The sequence below is a fragment of the Lineus longissimus genome, chromosome 11 (genome assembly GCF_910592395.1).
Source record: "Lineus longissimus chromosome 11, tnLinLong1.2, whole genome shotgun sequence".
Taxonomy (NCBI): Eukaryota; Metazoa; Nemertea; class Pilidiophora; order Heteronemertea; family Lineidae; genus Lineus; species Lineus longissimus.
In genome coordinates, this window is record NC_088318.1 from 2,000,543 (window position 1) to 2,013,656 (window position 13,114).

Consider the following 13,114-nt stretch of genomic DNA (forward strand, 5'->3'; position numbering starts at 1 on the left):
TTAATTCCCTCGTTTCATTGCAATTTGGCCAATGTGTGAAATGAGTACGCAGCTATGTCCCATGTGGTGAACACTAAGATAAAATGTTCAACAATGACTGTTCTGTGTTTTTGATAGTTCTTTGTATAATAATTATCAATTCTTTTGACATTTTCAGATAATTCTATCCACCAGTTCTGTGATACCAGTAACTAAAAGAAACACACCAAATCCATGATATTTTCTCTCTTTTGTAGTTCTAAATAGAGACATAGTGTTTGATGCTGTCCCTGCCTCAGCATGTTATGGAGGAATGAAGGTTTTGATTATGATAGCCGTTGGGATCACTTGTTCGTTCGATGCTGACAAAGTTGGAGCTTGGTCACTGACCTAAAAAAACCACTACTGTATGTCTCTTTTACTCTATTTGATTTAGGTGACGTTTTAGTGCAGTTTGCTGCTGCTGGAGAGAGAGGACCAATAATGAGGAAAGGTGGTAGAGGGCCGACTACCGCTCCGGTTAAGTCCAAGCCTCGCGTTGAGTTTCCTGAAACATGGATATGGGCCGATAGCTTGGCTAGGTAACATCAAACTGAAAAAGCATGGCTTTAGCTTTTATTTTCACTCAATTCTAATCGCATGCCCATTCTTTTGCTTGGCTTATTGTGGCAATATCCATCCTCTGGTTTCCCAGTGCAACCCAGTTATCCGTATTCCTCCAACACCTGAACTGGTAGTATTTGGGACGTAGATATCTTTGCGCCTTGTGTGTCATGATGCTGTAAGCTTGCTGTTTGAATTATTTGACTTTTTGGGACTTTTTCAGCATCTTGACCGGCCCAGGTCTTTGACGTGTCAAGAAGCTCCTCTCAAATATCAGTTATACAAACTTTGGGGAGTCTGGATGCTTTTTCAGGTGCTTAAAGATGGGTCATTTGCTTTTGCTCAGACAGGCAATGGACGATTAACTATCCATGACCGATATGTTGCAGATTGGCGGATTCTGAATTGATTTCAGTTTTCTTTCATAGTAAAAGCCAGGTATTTGAATTCTTGGAGGATGGATAAAGACAATGTTCATGAACAAGCCATACCTTTAGATGATGATATTTCAGATGTTTTTTATTGAATAGTCTGTACAAATAACCCACTTTCTCTCAATATCTTTTTCTTTACATCATCAGGAGAGGTTCTCTTCGATGGATTTCGTGAGGATGCTGTCATGAGAAAAACATTGACCAGTTATGTGCAGAACAGACCTGCACCTGAAGTAGTCAAGGCGAGGGCCGAGTTCCCTGAAACTTGGATATGGTCTGAGAGTGTGGCTAGGTAACATTTAAACCTGTCAGTATAACTCTGGAGATTTTCTTGGTAACAGGATATGCATGACATTTCTTTGTTGATTTTGCTCTCTTTTCTATTCTTTTCAATTTTAGGGGGCCTTTTCAGCTGCATTAACAAAGCACATATCTAGACAGGTCATTGGAGATGACTTACCGATTATTTTCTATTTCATCAGGATTTTGGCCACTTGCAATGATGCCGCGTAGGCCTGTCTTGAGGAAAATGTCTATTCCCAGTGGAAAGCCTCAAGCCAGTTCTCCAGCAACAAAGATAAAACCACGCGTTGAATTCCCCGAAACGTGGATTTGGGCTGATACCTTGGCTAGGTAACTGGTTACCCTGTAGTGTGGCTGAGAAGGCTGTCAATGCAGCACATTTTAAACTGGTAGCATTTCAGCCTACATTATATGGCTTATGGCTTTTAGTGCTTTTTTTCAGCAGTGTTTTGTGAAAATTTTTCGATATTTTAGTTTTAGCTCAGCTCTTGTTTTTGTTCTGTATATATGATATTTAGTTATCGTCTCATTTGTCTAGTGTAGATAGTGTGCCGCCCCCCCCCCTACCCCTCTGCAGCTAATTAATCGGAACAGGAGAGGTTTTCACCGAACAAAAACCTCTTTGACAAAAACCTCTTTGAAAAATGCTCACCATTTGCATATAACGTTTATTACAGGAGATGTCTTTTTCGAATATGAAGCCATGGCATTACCGGATGTTGCGGATAAAGTAGCGGCACCCGGCGGCGCCAATACCCCTGCGCCAAGACAGGATTTCCCTGAGACTTGGATCTGGGCCGATGCCTTGTCAGGGTAGGCCCTATCAGATGTAGCTATTCCTTGTTTGGATATCCCCATTCCTGTCTGCTCTATCAGACATCCGGAGAACAATGTGATTTGACTCGGTAACTAGTTGTTTGACGCTATACCCACTCAACATTAACCAGACATTTCTTCCAGTCCATCAGAATGTGTGATTCTTGTGTTCATACCTTTCCTCTTTGAACTTACCCTCTTCTAATTATATCTTTACCATAACCTTATCAAGGACTAGGTGATACCCATCGAAATTGGTCCTCAACTGCCCACAAATGTCCCTCCAAACAGAACCCCTTTTTAGAGTTGTCCAGCATTTGGCTCTACGATCATTTGTCCCTACCATCAAAGTTTTATCTTCTTCAGTGCTTATTCTGTCAATTTCTACAAATCTCATCTTTCTTCAAGGCATAGGAATTCGGAGGAGCAAACATTAATCCTGATATCCTCAGGCATGGAGCATGGAGCCAAATGTTCACTGATCACAAATCTCCACCAAAAATTTTATTCATTGTTTTTCAACTTCTCATTCAAAAATTTCTACATTTTATTTTCAGATGACATTGTCTGGCTTTATGATATATTTATATTTTGATAACAATTTTGAGGATTATAATGTTTGAGAAATTACGAAGTCCCTGACAGAGTGGACTGGCTGGTTTCTAATGTCAAATGTGCATGGAGTGAAAAAGGTTTGCGAAAACTTCCCTGAGCCCTGTTTTTTAATCAGATAAATAGTAGATTAACCACAGGCTTGTTGGGTAATGCAAGTAGGCAATTGGGCCAGACAAATATCGAAAAAGCAAGGCTTCATTTTCATATTACTACAGTAACTTACTGGACTGTTCTTTCAAAAACGCTCCAAGCCCTGAAGGAAAGTCAGATGTCCTTCAGAACCTTTTGGAGAATTTAGTTGTGAAAACCTTTATCAATTGTTTTCAGCAACTTCGTTGGGTAGTGGAGATGATTTCCAATATGCATATTATTATGATGCTGACTCTGAGCTAGATGCTGACTCTAATCTTGATGATTACTATGATTACGGTGGCACTGATCCGGGGGTTCGACCTCGACTCCGACAAGAATTTCCCGAGACTTGGTTATGGCTAGACAGACCTGCAGGGTTTGATATATTCAATATACTATGCATTGTTGTCTTGATCAGCCACATTCATGAGTAGCATTGCATTACATTACATTACACTGTACATTACATTACTGTTTGCATGATGTCGCTGACTAGATTCTATTCTAATGATTCAACCTCGAATCTCACAAGAATACCCGAAGGGTAGGTTACAGCAAGATAGACCTATAGTGTGTCGTATTCTTGTTTCTTTGATTAGCCGCATTGACAAGCATTTTCTCTGGCATCCATGCCAGCATTTGCGACACCGTCCATACATGGGCCTTCTCTGACTTGATTCACCCTTGGTCTGTTAGCAAACATCACTTTTGCAGAACTTCATTTCTCTTCTTCGATTGTTGCCATATAATAAGGAAGTGCGGATTTACTGTCAAATAAATGCATGTCTCTCAATGCTTGTGCGGAATTTCAGCCAGTTTCTTGAATTACCGATTCTAGGTGACTTCAATATCAAAATGGAGGCAATAAAAGAACCGGAGTTGGAGAGAAACAGGTTTGATGACACACGAAACCATTTTTTCCGTGGCGGACTGGACGATGATGGTCGTCCTGAAGAGAAACCCACTCCAAGAATCTGGGATCCTAAGTTCATTACACGGATAAGGTTTCCGGAAGCTTGGCTTTGGGTTGATAAGATGGTCAGGTGACTAGGAGTGATCAGATGAATCACCAGGATCGTTGTAGATCAGACAGTCAGGCACTTGGTTTCTCTTTATTCTGAAAGTATTCTGTTGACACATTTCAAAATTTTGGGTGTAGTGCTTTTGGCTGTATATATTGTTTATAGGCAGTAATGTGCCTTTTAATCATTGCACAAACTGAATGATCTTTGTCCCTGGTACCACGGTTATAAAAGGAAGACAAATTGGAAGCCAGGTTGCCAAATTCATGATACTGGTGAAGTGTCTGGCTTTGTAACAACAAACCTTGCTTCAAGTCTTGTCAAATAGTGTCCTTTCTAAGTTGTCTCTTTCATGTCTAACATGTCTTATGGTATATTTATTGTAGAAGCAGTCATGTTTAGATGTCAAGTTGTCTGTAGGGTGTCTTACCATTCCTCAAATTCTCTCTGCAAATGAGGAACTGAACTTTTTATAGATTCCAGAAGATTGTGCTGCAAGTCGGGTACCTTTTCAAGTCCTGAATGGTAGTTTTATCGACAACTACCAAACAGTTTGCCTGTCTACAGTAACAATAGCTGGGCAAACATGAAAAGAGATTCCTTATCACAGACACAAACACAGAAACAAGATCAGTGTCAAAGTTGCAGGCATTGGCTACATGACATTAAGTCACTGTTGACTTCTGTCATTTGGTGTGTTCTGCCGATGGAAAATTCTTCTTCGTTCTTGACTTGAAAAGATGCCGTGCCGGAGTGGCAGCGCCTCCTATAGCTAGCGGGTTCAGTGAGCCACTTCCTCGATACTTAGACAGTGTATCAGCCAATGCACCATGTGCTATTCTTTCGTCCCTAGTTGGAGTGTAATTTCTAAAAGAAATTAGCATGTAGAATCTTTAATATTTATGTCTTTTTCTCAGATCTCAAGACATATTCGAGGAGAATTACGAACGTGCTATCGATATATCTTGTTTGCTTGCTGTCTTTCATTTCGCTACCCGTACTATAAACCGCATAATTTTCACTGGGCTGAAGGTTGTCAAATGTACATATCTATTCAATTGGCAGTTGACCGAATTCCGTGTTCACTGCAATAATTTAATGGTCAAAGTTTCAAGTTGAAATATCATGTTAGTGATTGCCTCCCAAATCACGAAAATAATGCGGTCACGAAAAGTTCCCGGTCTACAGTACTGGTAATTAATTGCCAAATCCTACTTGGCTTTTGCCCTTTCTTGTCTCTTAACCAGTTTTAACGCACTTGTATGTAGCTATCAACACATTGGTTTAGCTTTCCTTCAGTTGCTTTCACTTTTGCTGCTTTTGTGATGCCTAGTAATAGCTTGTAGGTTTCCTTTTCTGTTGCATTTTGAAATATCTGGTTTGTTTTTTATTTGATGAGATTTATGCATTGAGATTCTATATTGTGAGAAGAAAATGTAATTGCTGTAAGCTTTTTACGTCACTTAGATTAAAGACATTTTAATGTTCATCTGCCATGATAATGATTGATTGATGGAGTCTAATTGATGAGTAGTCTTAAGAAATTAAAACTTTGATAGAATGTGTCACAACCTAAAAAAAATAGTCTTAAATGATTGAAACCACTTGATAAAACATGATTTAGAATTTGAAATATTCCTTCAAACTGTTGTGTTTATTTTGTATTCATATTTCTTATAGCTCCAATGGTAATGCTGTATTCCCGGCTAAAGTGCCCGACACCATCACCACATGGGTATGCTCTGCCTTCGCCCTCCACAAGACCAAGGGGCTTGGCATTGCCCCCAAACCAGCTGAGGTATGATTGAAAGCACTCCTACTGAACTTACAGCAGCACAGGTTGTATAGTCATCCGTGTTGTAGCAGTGCTGGTACCATATACTTATTAGAGTGGCATCAGTTACAAAATTCTCTCAGAATATTCCTTAAAAGTACATTTCTTGTATAAACAATGTACCTTCTTCTTCCTGTGTCTTCATTTATAGGCCTTGATGGGCCCATTGACACCCCTGTTCTGATGGAAGTTTTGACCAATCATCCCTATCATTGTTGTATTGCACAGAGGAATATTAGGTGGTGATTTATTATCATTATTTCCATCCATCCTAAAATAGTCCAAAAAGGACAAAGTCACAACCAGAATGCAGGATAAGTTCAAATTTATTTTGAACAGATATGAGGCAGATTACAAATAGTTTTAACACAGAACGAATTTGCGTACCGGTATTTATTTTCAGAATAAAATCGTTTATTATGAATTGTTTCTCCACTTTTTTCAGCTCATTGCCAAGAAAGACTTCTTTGTGCAACTTTTGATGCCATACTCGATCAAGAATGAGGAGTCGTTCATACTCAAGGTTCTGGTACATCGGTACACTCCTGATGCACTGGATAACGTAAGTAGGCCTGAGAAAGTCGGTTTACAGAGGAATCCTGGCTAAAAAATCTTGATGGTTTCGACGAATTGCAGCTTTTGACCACCAGCCTTGACTGTTTGACATGTAATTAAATCATCTATAGTGATAGACTAGTGTGGAGAGATCATACCAGGCTTACTCTTGAGATATACATGTAAAGTCCTCCACCAAATCATTATAGCCATTCAGGACAATGATGTTACATAAAGGAAGAGTTCACTGTGATATTTCTGATGTAGGGCTGTGGATAAATAGAACCTGTGTGCTGCCCTGGATGAGTAATACAGACCATCCTATTAAGCTACAGAGAAGTCGGTCAGTGGACTCCTTCCTTTGATAGAACGAGTCTACCATTGTCCATGGTGGAAGTTAGTTTGCTTCATGACATTGAGAACATGGATGTTGAACGAGATAAAGAGTATACATAAAAATAAACAGGAAGGATTTTACAGTTAGTCAAAAATGCTGAAATGATCAAGTTTTCTCAAAATTGCTTTAAAATATGCATGAAAACTATTTTATGTTTATTTGTTCACTCATCTCTGTTAAAGGTACAAGTGACTTTATTGGCATCCACCAAGTTTGAAACCAGCAATGTATTTGCCGCAAATGCAGTGTTCAAGACGAATCAGCCACAGACCAAATACATTGAGAAGGTATGTTGATTTCTTTGTTTTGAGTAGATGAAAAGATGCACAGTTTCAAAAGCCTTCTGTGTATTATACTGGCCATTTGATTAAAATGTGAAAACAGGAAAGAATTAATAAGGGTTTTGGTCTTGTGATTAGCAATTGCTTAGGCATTCGTATCATTGTTCTTTTCCATTTGAGGTTATGTGTTTAACAGTGGTTGCTGGCTCCGTCATTCTGCCGAATCTTGGCCGAACTCTTAATTTTGTAACAGAAGAGTTGCTCTGGTGTAGTTCCTTAGACTTAAGCGGTCCCTGGTTTCAGCCTACAGTCAGCCTTAAGACTCTAGACAAGTCTCTTTTCTAACTTGCCTTATACTTTATATACCTTATACCCAGGTGTACAGCAATGATTAGGTTGTAGCACTTACTTCATTGACTCATTTGAGGTCCAGAAAAAGGTGTCAGGATAGACGAGGGATTCAGAATGATGTCAGATGATAACCTCTACCTTATTTGATATCAGGCTTAAAACCCCAAACTTTGCTTCATTTCCAGATGAAGGATTCGACCGAGATGGTTGCGTTCCATATTCGCGTCCCTCGAGTAGGTACGGTAAAGATTCAAGTGGAGGCCAAAGACAAAGCAGTAACGGTATCTGACGCAATTGAGAGGGACCTGAGGGTTGAAGTAAGTATACCCGCTACAGTCTTCACCTCTCTGCAGATGAGCAATTTTGGCTGGTGGACCTGTAATATCAGCTTCATTAAACTTTTTTCAGAATAGCTTTTAGTCCTGTTAGTGGCTTTTCCATCTGAACTCTTCTTTTATACTAAAACTGTAATCCAGCTTTTGTTCTTTAGCCGACGGGAGTTCAGCGTACTGTACCGATCACGTTCTTGCTCAGCCTCAATAGCAGTCATTCTGTATTGACGAAGGAAGTCCCGATTAGATTACCCAGCAGTGGTGTTGTCTCTGGTTCTGAGAAGATTGAGGTTGCAGCGATAGGTAAGCAGAGCAACGTTGTGTAAACTGGAAAATTTTCGCGAGGATTATTTGTGAATTTCATGGAAGAGCTAGCTGCCAAATGCAAACTTGAAAAGCGTGAAAATTTGAACTGTCAGGCGTATCCCCAAGATCTATGACACTAATTTGGTGTGATGGTGGGTTACACATAGTCAAGAGTCAAATGAAAAGAACTAAGTTTAGGAAGAGTTAATTTTTTAAGCTGCGTATACCAGTATGATATATCAAAACACGATTAAAAACATGGGAAAATTGATTAAGAAAATACCATTGCCGGAAATACATTTCATAATTGACCTTGACGACCAATTGTATTTTTTTTTAAATTTCCGCTCCCCTGCACATAGAAATCTGGGCTACGCAAATGGTAATGATGTTTACTCCTTATGATTTCAGGTGACATCATGGGACCGTCTCTGAAGAACATGGAGGGAATGATAAAGATGCCGTATGGCTGTGGCGAACAGAACATGATCAATTTCGCACCGGCGATGTTCATCTACAGATACCTTAATGCGACTGATAGCCTGACCCCAGAGACAAATGACAAAGCAATGAAGGTCATGGAAAGGGGTATGTAGATAAGTCCTTGGGATGAGGTTTGCTCTGCAGCTTGCTGAACTTGAACTAACTCCAATAGGAGGGGGGGGTTGTTGATTATCATTCAGAGCCTTGTCTTGTCCAGTAGTGTAAATATTGAAGCAGTGTAATGCCACTGACATGACTGACACTATCAAATCATCAATTTTATATTAGTCATGGGGCAGCGGTAGTGCAGTGGAAGAGTCGGCCTCATGATCAGGAGGTCGTGGGTTCGACTCCCGGCCGAGTCACTGCTTAGTTCCCCTACTGGTCATGTTCAATTGAGCACCTTCTGGTTGCTCCTTGAAACCCCTGATTGATTTCTGTGGAGACCGGGGTAATAATATGATATCCCAAAGCGCTTTGAGCGAGAACTATAGTGTCACGGAATTGCGCTATATAAAAGACTCATTATATTATTATATATACAATGTATTAGTATGGGATTTCAAAGCACTTTGCTAAATGTTTCTTCTTGTGGTCGAAGAAAGTTTATCCAGCGATCTTGACCGCTTGGCCTTCAGTTCTGCTCCCTCTGGTCAAACCTTACGCCTTTGGGCTATGAGTCAGGGCAATCCTGTAGTATATGGGCTGGAGTTTGGAAGGAACTCCTGCACTGGAAAAGTGCTGAACCCACTTCATCAAGTCTCTTTGAATGAGTTCGTAGACCACTGTGTTTTGAGACTTGATTTTGCCGTCCTTCACCTCTCTGTGCTCCTAATCAATGAAAAAGTTAACTAATTTAGTATTTTGTTTGTTTTTCTGCATGTGTAGGGTACACGAGGGAGTTAACCTTCTTCCATACCTGCTGTGATATAGGAAGCGTGAGTGCTTTCGGCGATCACTGTTTTGGTTCCTTTCCTTCCTGCAGTGGCCAGGAGGGCAGCACTTGGTAAGTTCTGAGAGCGTTAAAGGCTACTTCTTCATTTTCACCACCCTCAGAAATGTTGCCTTCAGTTTTCTATTTGGTCCACAAAGTTGTTTTCAAGGCTCCGTCCGCTGGCGTGAAGTATATCAAGTTGACTTGGTTCAATCTGCTGAGCACATGCTTCAATTAAAGAATAACCGTAGTGAAATTCCATTGTAATGACTCGTGCATCATTTTGGCAGTTTGCTTCATCTTTGTTTTGAAGTCGACTGAGGTGCTGGAAATGAAAAGGGGTTTGACTGTATTTGACAAACGTGAAGTTATTTCATTGCAGGCTAACAGCTTTTGTGATGAAGAGTTTCGGCCAGGCAGCGAAGTACATTACAATCAGTGAGACTGGTATCTACAAGGGTGTTGATTGGTTACTGAGCTTACAGGAGCCAAATGGAAGTTTTCGCCTACGTGGCCGTGTCATTCATAACGACTTTCAGGGTGGGTCGGCAAAAGGCATTGCCCTGGATGCCTATGTGCTCATCTCGATGATGGAGTACCCTGAAGGCTTCAAGGACAGGCAACAGGTAGGGCCTCATCCTTTTAAAATGTTGATCAAGAAAAGAGACTTTTTCTAGAGCACCCTTCATCATCAACAAACACTGCAGTATCTATTTCATCAGCAGCTAAACCTGATTCTGTTATGCTATGAATGCCACATCTTTTCCCATCATTTCATTACGAGGTGTGACTACAGACAATTTCTGTGGGAGAGCACTCTGACCCCTTTTTCAAAGATTGAACATTCGGTGCTGTCTGGGTGGGGCTGCACCACCTTTTCCAATACTTTCGTGACTGATCAAGTTTTAAGCAGCATGACATCTTTTGCAGATTGTGAAGACCAAACTGGCAACAACTGCTACCCATTTGGAAAAGTACGCAAGGGACTTGATGAATAAACTTGTCAACAAGAAACCCACGGACAAGGAACTGTATGACTTGACTATCATCGCATATGCCATAGCTCTGATGGACAACCCGTATGCTGATACTCTCTTGACTAAATTGGATGCACTGGCTTCAGTTTCGGATGGTGAGTGAATAACTTTCTTGTGGCCAGATCACATTATTCTCTCTCCTTGGGTGAATTACAACTGTTTTAGTCCCTTGTTCTCGTAGGTGCCTAAGAGACTTGACGCATGAGGGCCTGTGTATGATGATTATAACCTTGTTCGATCTTCTTAGAAGATGTGCAATGTAAACACATTGGTCACTGACTGAAGGGGCCTGAAGCCCTTTTGTAGGGGGATTCTTGTGTTATCTGTCAGTGTTTTTGACCCTCATATATATACGCAAATGCCGGGAAAAGGCCCTAACAATTCCACGTTGATGGGTCTGCCCATGGTGCATAGAATGAGTGAGGTAAATCATGACATGTCAAAAAGACGCTTAACTCAGCCTCAGATGATTGAATCTTGGTTTTACATTTCAGGTGAGAAATACTGGAAAATGAGTTCCCCGGCCAAGTGTGATTCTCCATATCGATGTTATGATGTGAAGCCTAATCCATCTGAGGTCGAGATTGCCTCATATGCCCTCCTAGCCTATCTGAAGCGTAACAAATGTTCCCAGAATGCTGGTTGCTCCTACATTTCCAAGTGGATGGCAAAAAAACGTGGAGCCAAAGGGGGATTCTGCTCGACTAAGGTAAGGCTGATGTCCGATGAATGATGTTGGCTTCAACGCTTTTCTGGGTAATCTAAGTTGAATAGGAGTGCATATGTCATGCCAAATAGGTCAGTGATGTTGTCAAATTAGACATCCGGAACTGCATCATCTCCTGGTAGGACAGCTACACCTTAGTCTCTTTAGGCTAAAGCTCAGCCACAGCTTTCTTCACTGTTTAGAGTTCTCAATTTTGTCCCCTGTCCAATTTTCGAAATCGTCGTAAAAATAGTTCCTGTTGCGCTTTTCCAGGACACAGTACTTGGTATTCAGGCCATCTCGGCATTTGCTCAGCAACAAAGTCTGGCTCCTCCCAACTTCTCGGCTGATTTCACCTACGCTAGCCAGTCGGCTATATTCGGAGTGGGGAAGTTAAACGACAAGATCTTTCAGGAGAAAGAGGTATGTATGTGAATTAAAGTGTTTTCAGATAGATCTGGCCAAAGGTACTTTTCTGACCTTGTGTCTCTAAACTGTAATAGTGTGATCACAAATAGGAATGGTACACAGTCCATGGCAGCCGGTGTCATAGTTGACCAGCTTTAGACAAACACTTAAAGGATAACTCGTGTCAAATTTCACCATATAATGTTTTAGCTGTTTTTGACAAATGACAACGTCAGTTTCTCATAAATCGGTAAGGTTTTCGAATCGAAATGCACATTTTCTAGAAATTGATGGTAATCCCGCCCGGACGGCTCGCTTTGATGCCATTTGACGTCACAACATGAACATTTCCGCGGTCGCGGTGGTTTACATTCAGCGATTTTATAATAAATCTAATCAAAAATGGAAAATTTGAGCTTTACATTTGTGATCAACAATTAAAAACGGACGTATTGCCGCAAAGTTGTAAATCACATCATAGTAGCACTTTAATGCTGTATTTCATCTTTCAGTTTAACTACCAACCAAAACAGTCTGTGAATATCCGCGTGAACGGTTCCGGTAGTGGCCTCGCCCTGGTCAACTACATATACAATGAGGTGACCATCACCAAGTACACGGACAAGCTTGACATTGATAAGGACGTCTCGTGTTCCAAGCTGGGCACTGGCGAACAAGTGTGCACCATCAAACTTTGCATCAGGTAGTTGTTGATGTTATTTCTATTGGCATGTAGTGCCATGCCATCATATTTCATAAATAACACTTGACCTTAGAAGCAAGTGCGATAGGGCACCCATTGCTGGAGTTCTGTATCATCATAGTTACATATTTGTGCAGGTGGATCTGCTCGTCAACAATAAGGGGTCGTTGTGTGGTGGTCCTGCAGCCTTCAGTTGTGACCTCTTCCTCTTTTGCTCGAGTGATACTGCAGTTATACATTATGAAGGCGACAAGCTAGGTCTTTAACTTGAAGAAAGCGAGTCATACCCTGTATAATGACATCAGGGATGATGCCAGTCACGCTGGACATATGTTGTAGCCTGCAATACACAGAGCCCTTTAGTGGCAAGAGAGGTGTCAACGCCGACTGCTGAGGACCGAATGCCTGGAGGGATGTTGCACAGTTGACATAGAAATGTCAAATTGTAGTATTGAGTGACCATGTGTGGGGTCTTGATCTAATCGTCTGGCCTGAACTTGGGTTAAAGAGATATTCGAAAGGAGATTGGTACACATGTCTTATGTATGTTGCTTTAATTTGATGATAGTTGCAACTTTGTTTATAGCTATATCTTTTGTTTTCAGCCAACAAAGTGATGTGATCAAAGGCATGTCGCTCGTAGAATCAAGCTGTCTGTCGGGATTTGAGCCGTACGGAGAAGTCAAATGCGACGGATGCTCTAGCATGAAGCTCAACAAATATGAAGTCGATGAAGCCAAGTTTGTTGCCTATCTGAATTTTGTAAGTAAAGCCAGCGTGGACTTCTGTACTTGTTCTTCTGAGAGGAAAATGTGCAAGCAGTTGGTTTGAAAATGATGGAGAGCCAATTGGTGGCTCATGGTAGAGGATAGCCGGGCTGATG

At 40.9% G+C, this 13,114-nt stretch overlaps 1 protein-coding gene across 8 annotated transcripts in view; it reads left to right on the forward strand.

Moving 5' to 3' along the window:
* LOC135496093 (CD109 antigen-like) overlaps positions 1–13,114 on the forward strand; it is a 197,293-nt gene that overhangs the window by 181,440 nt on the left and 2,739 nt on the right. For 5 of the 8 annotated variants that reach the window (XM_064785224.1, XM_064785226.1, XM_064785221.1 and 2 more), the window contains exons 21-33: positions 5,585–5,702; positions 6,184–6,300; positions 6,873–6,977; positions 7,508–7,639; positions 7,813–7,957; positions 8,372–8,548; positions 9,332–9,449; positions 9,760–10,003; positions 10,308–10,509; positions 10,909–11,123; positions 11,394–11,543; positions 12,041–12,231; positions 12,837–12,993. In XM_064785224.1, coding sequence (XP_064641294.1) covers positions 5,585–5,702; positions 6,184–6,300; positions 6,873–6,977; positions 7,508–7,639; positions 7,813–7,957; positions 8,372–8,548; positions 9,332–9,449; positions 9,760–10,003; positions 10,308–10,509; positions 10,909–11,123; positions 11,394–11,543; positions 12,041–12,231; positions 12,837–12,993 — 2,071 coding nt within the window. Of the gene's footprint in view, positions 1–415; positions 561–1,163; positions 1,309–1,498; positions 1,650–5,584; positions 5,703–6,183; positions 6,301–6,872; positions 6,978–7,507; positions 7,640–7,812; positions 7,958–8,371; positions 8,549–9,331; positions 9,450–9,759; positions 10,004–10,307; positions 10,510–10,908; positions 11,124–11,393; positions 11,544–12,040; positions 12,232–12,836; positions 12,994–13,114 lie in introns of all 8 variants that reach the window. The other 3 variants (XM_064785219.1, XM_064785220.1, XM_064785218.1) reach the window with 3 other exon arrangements.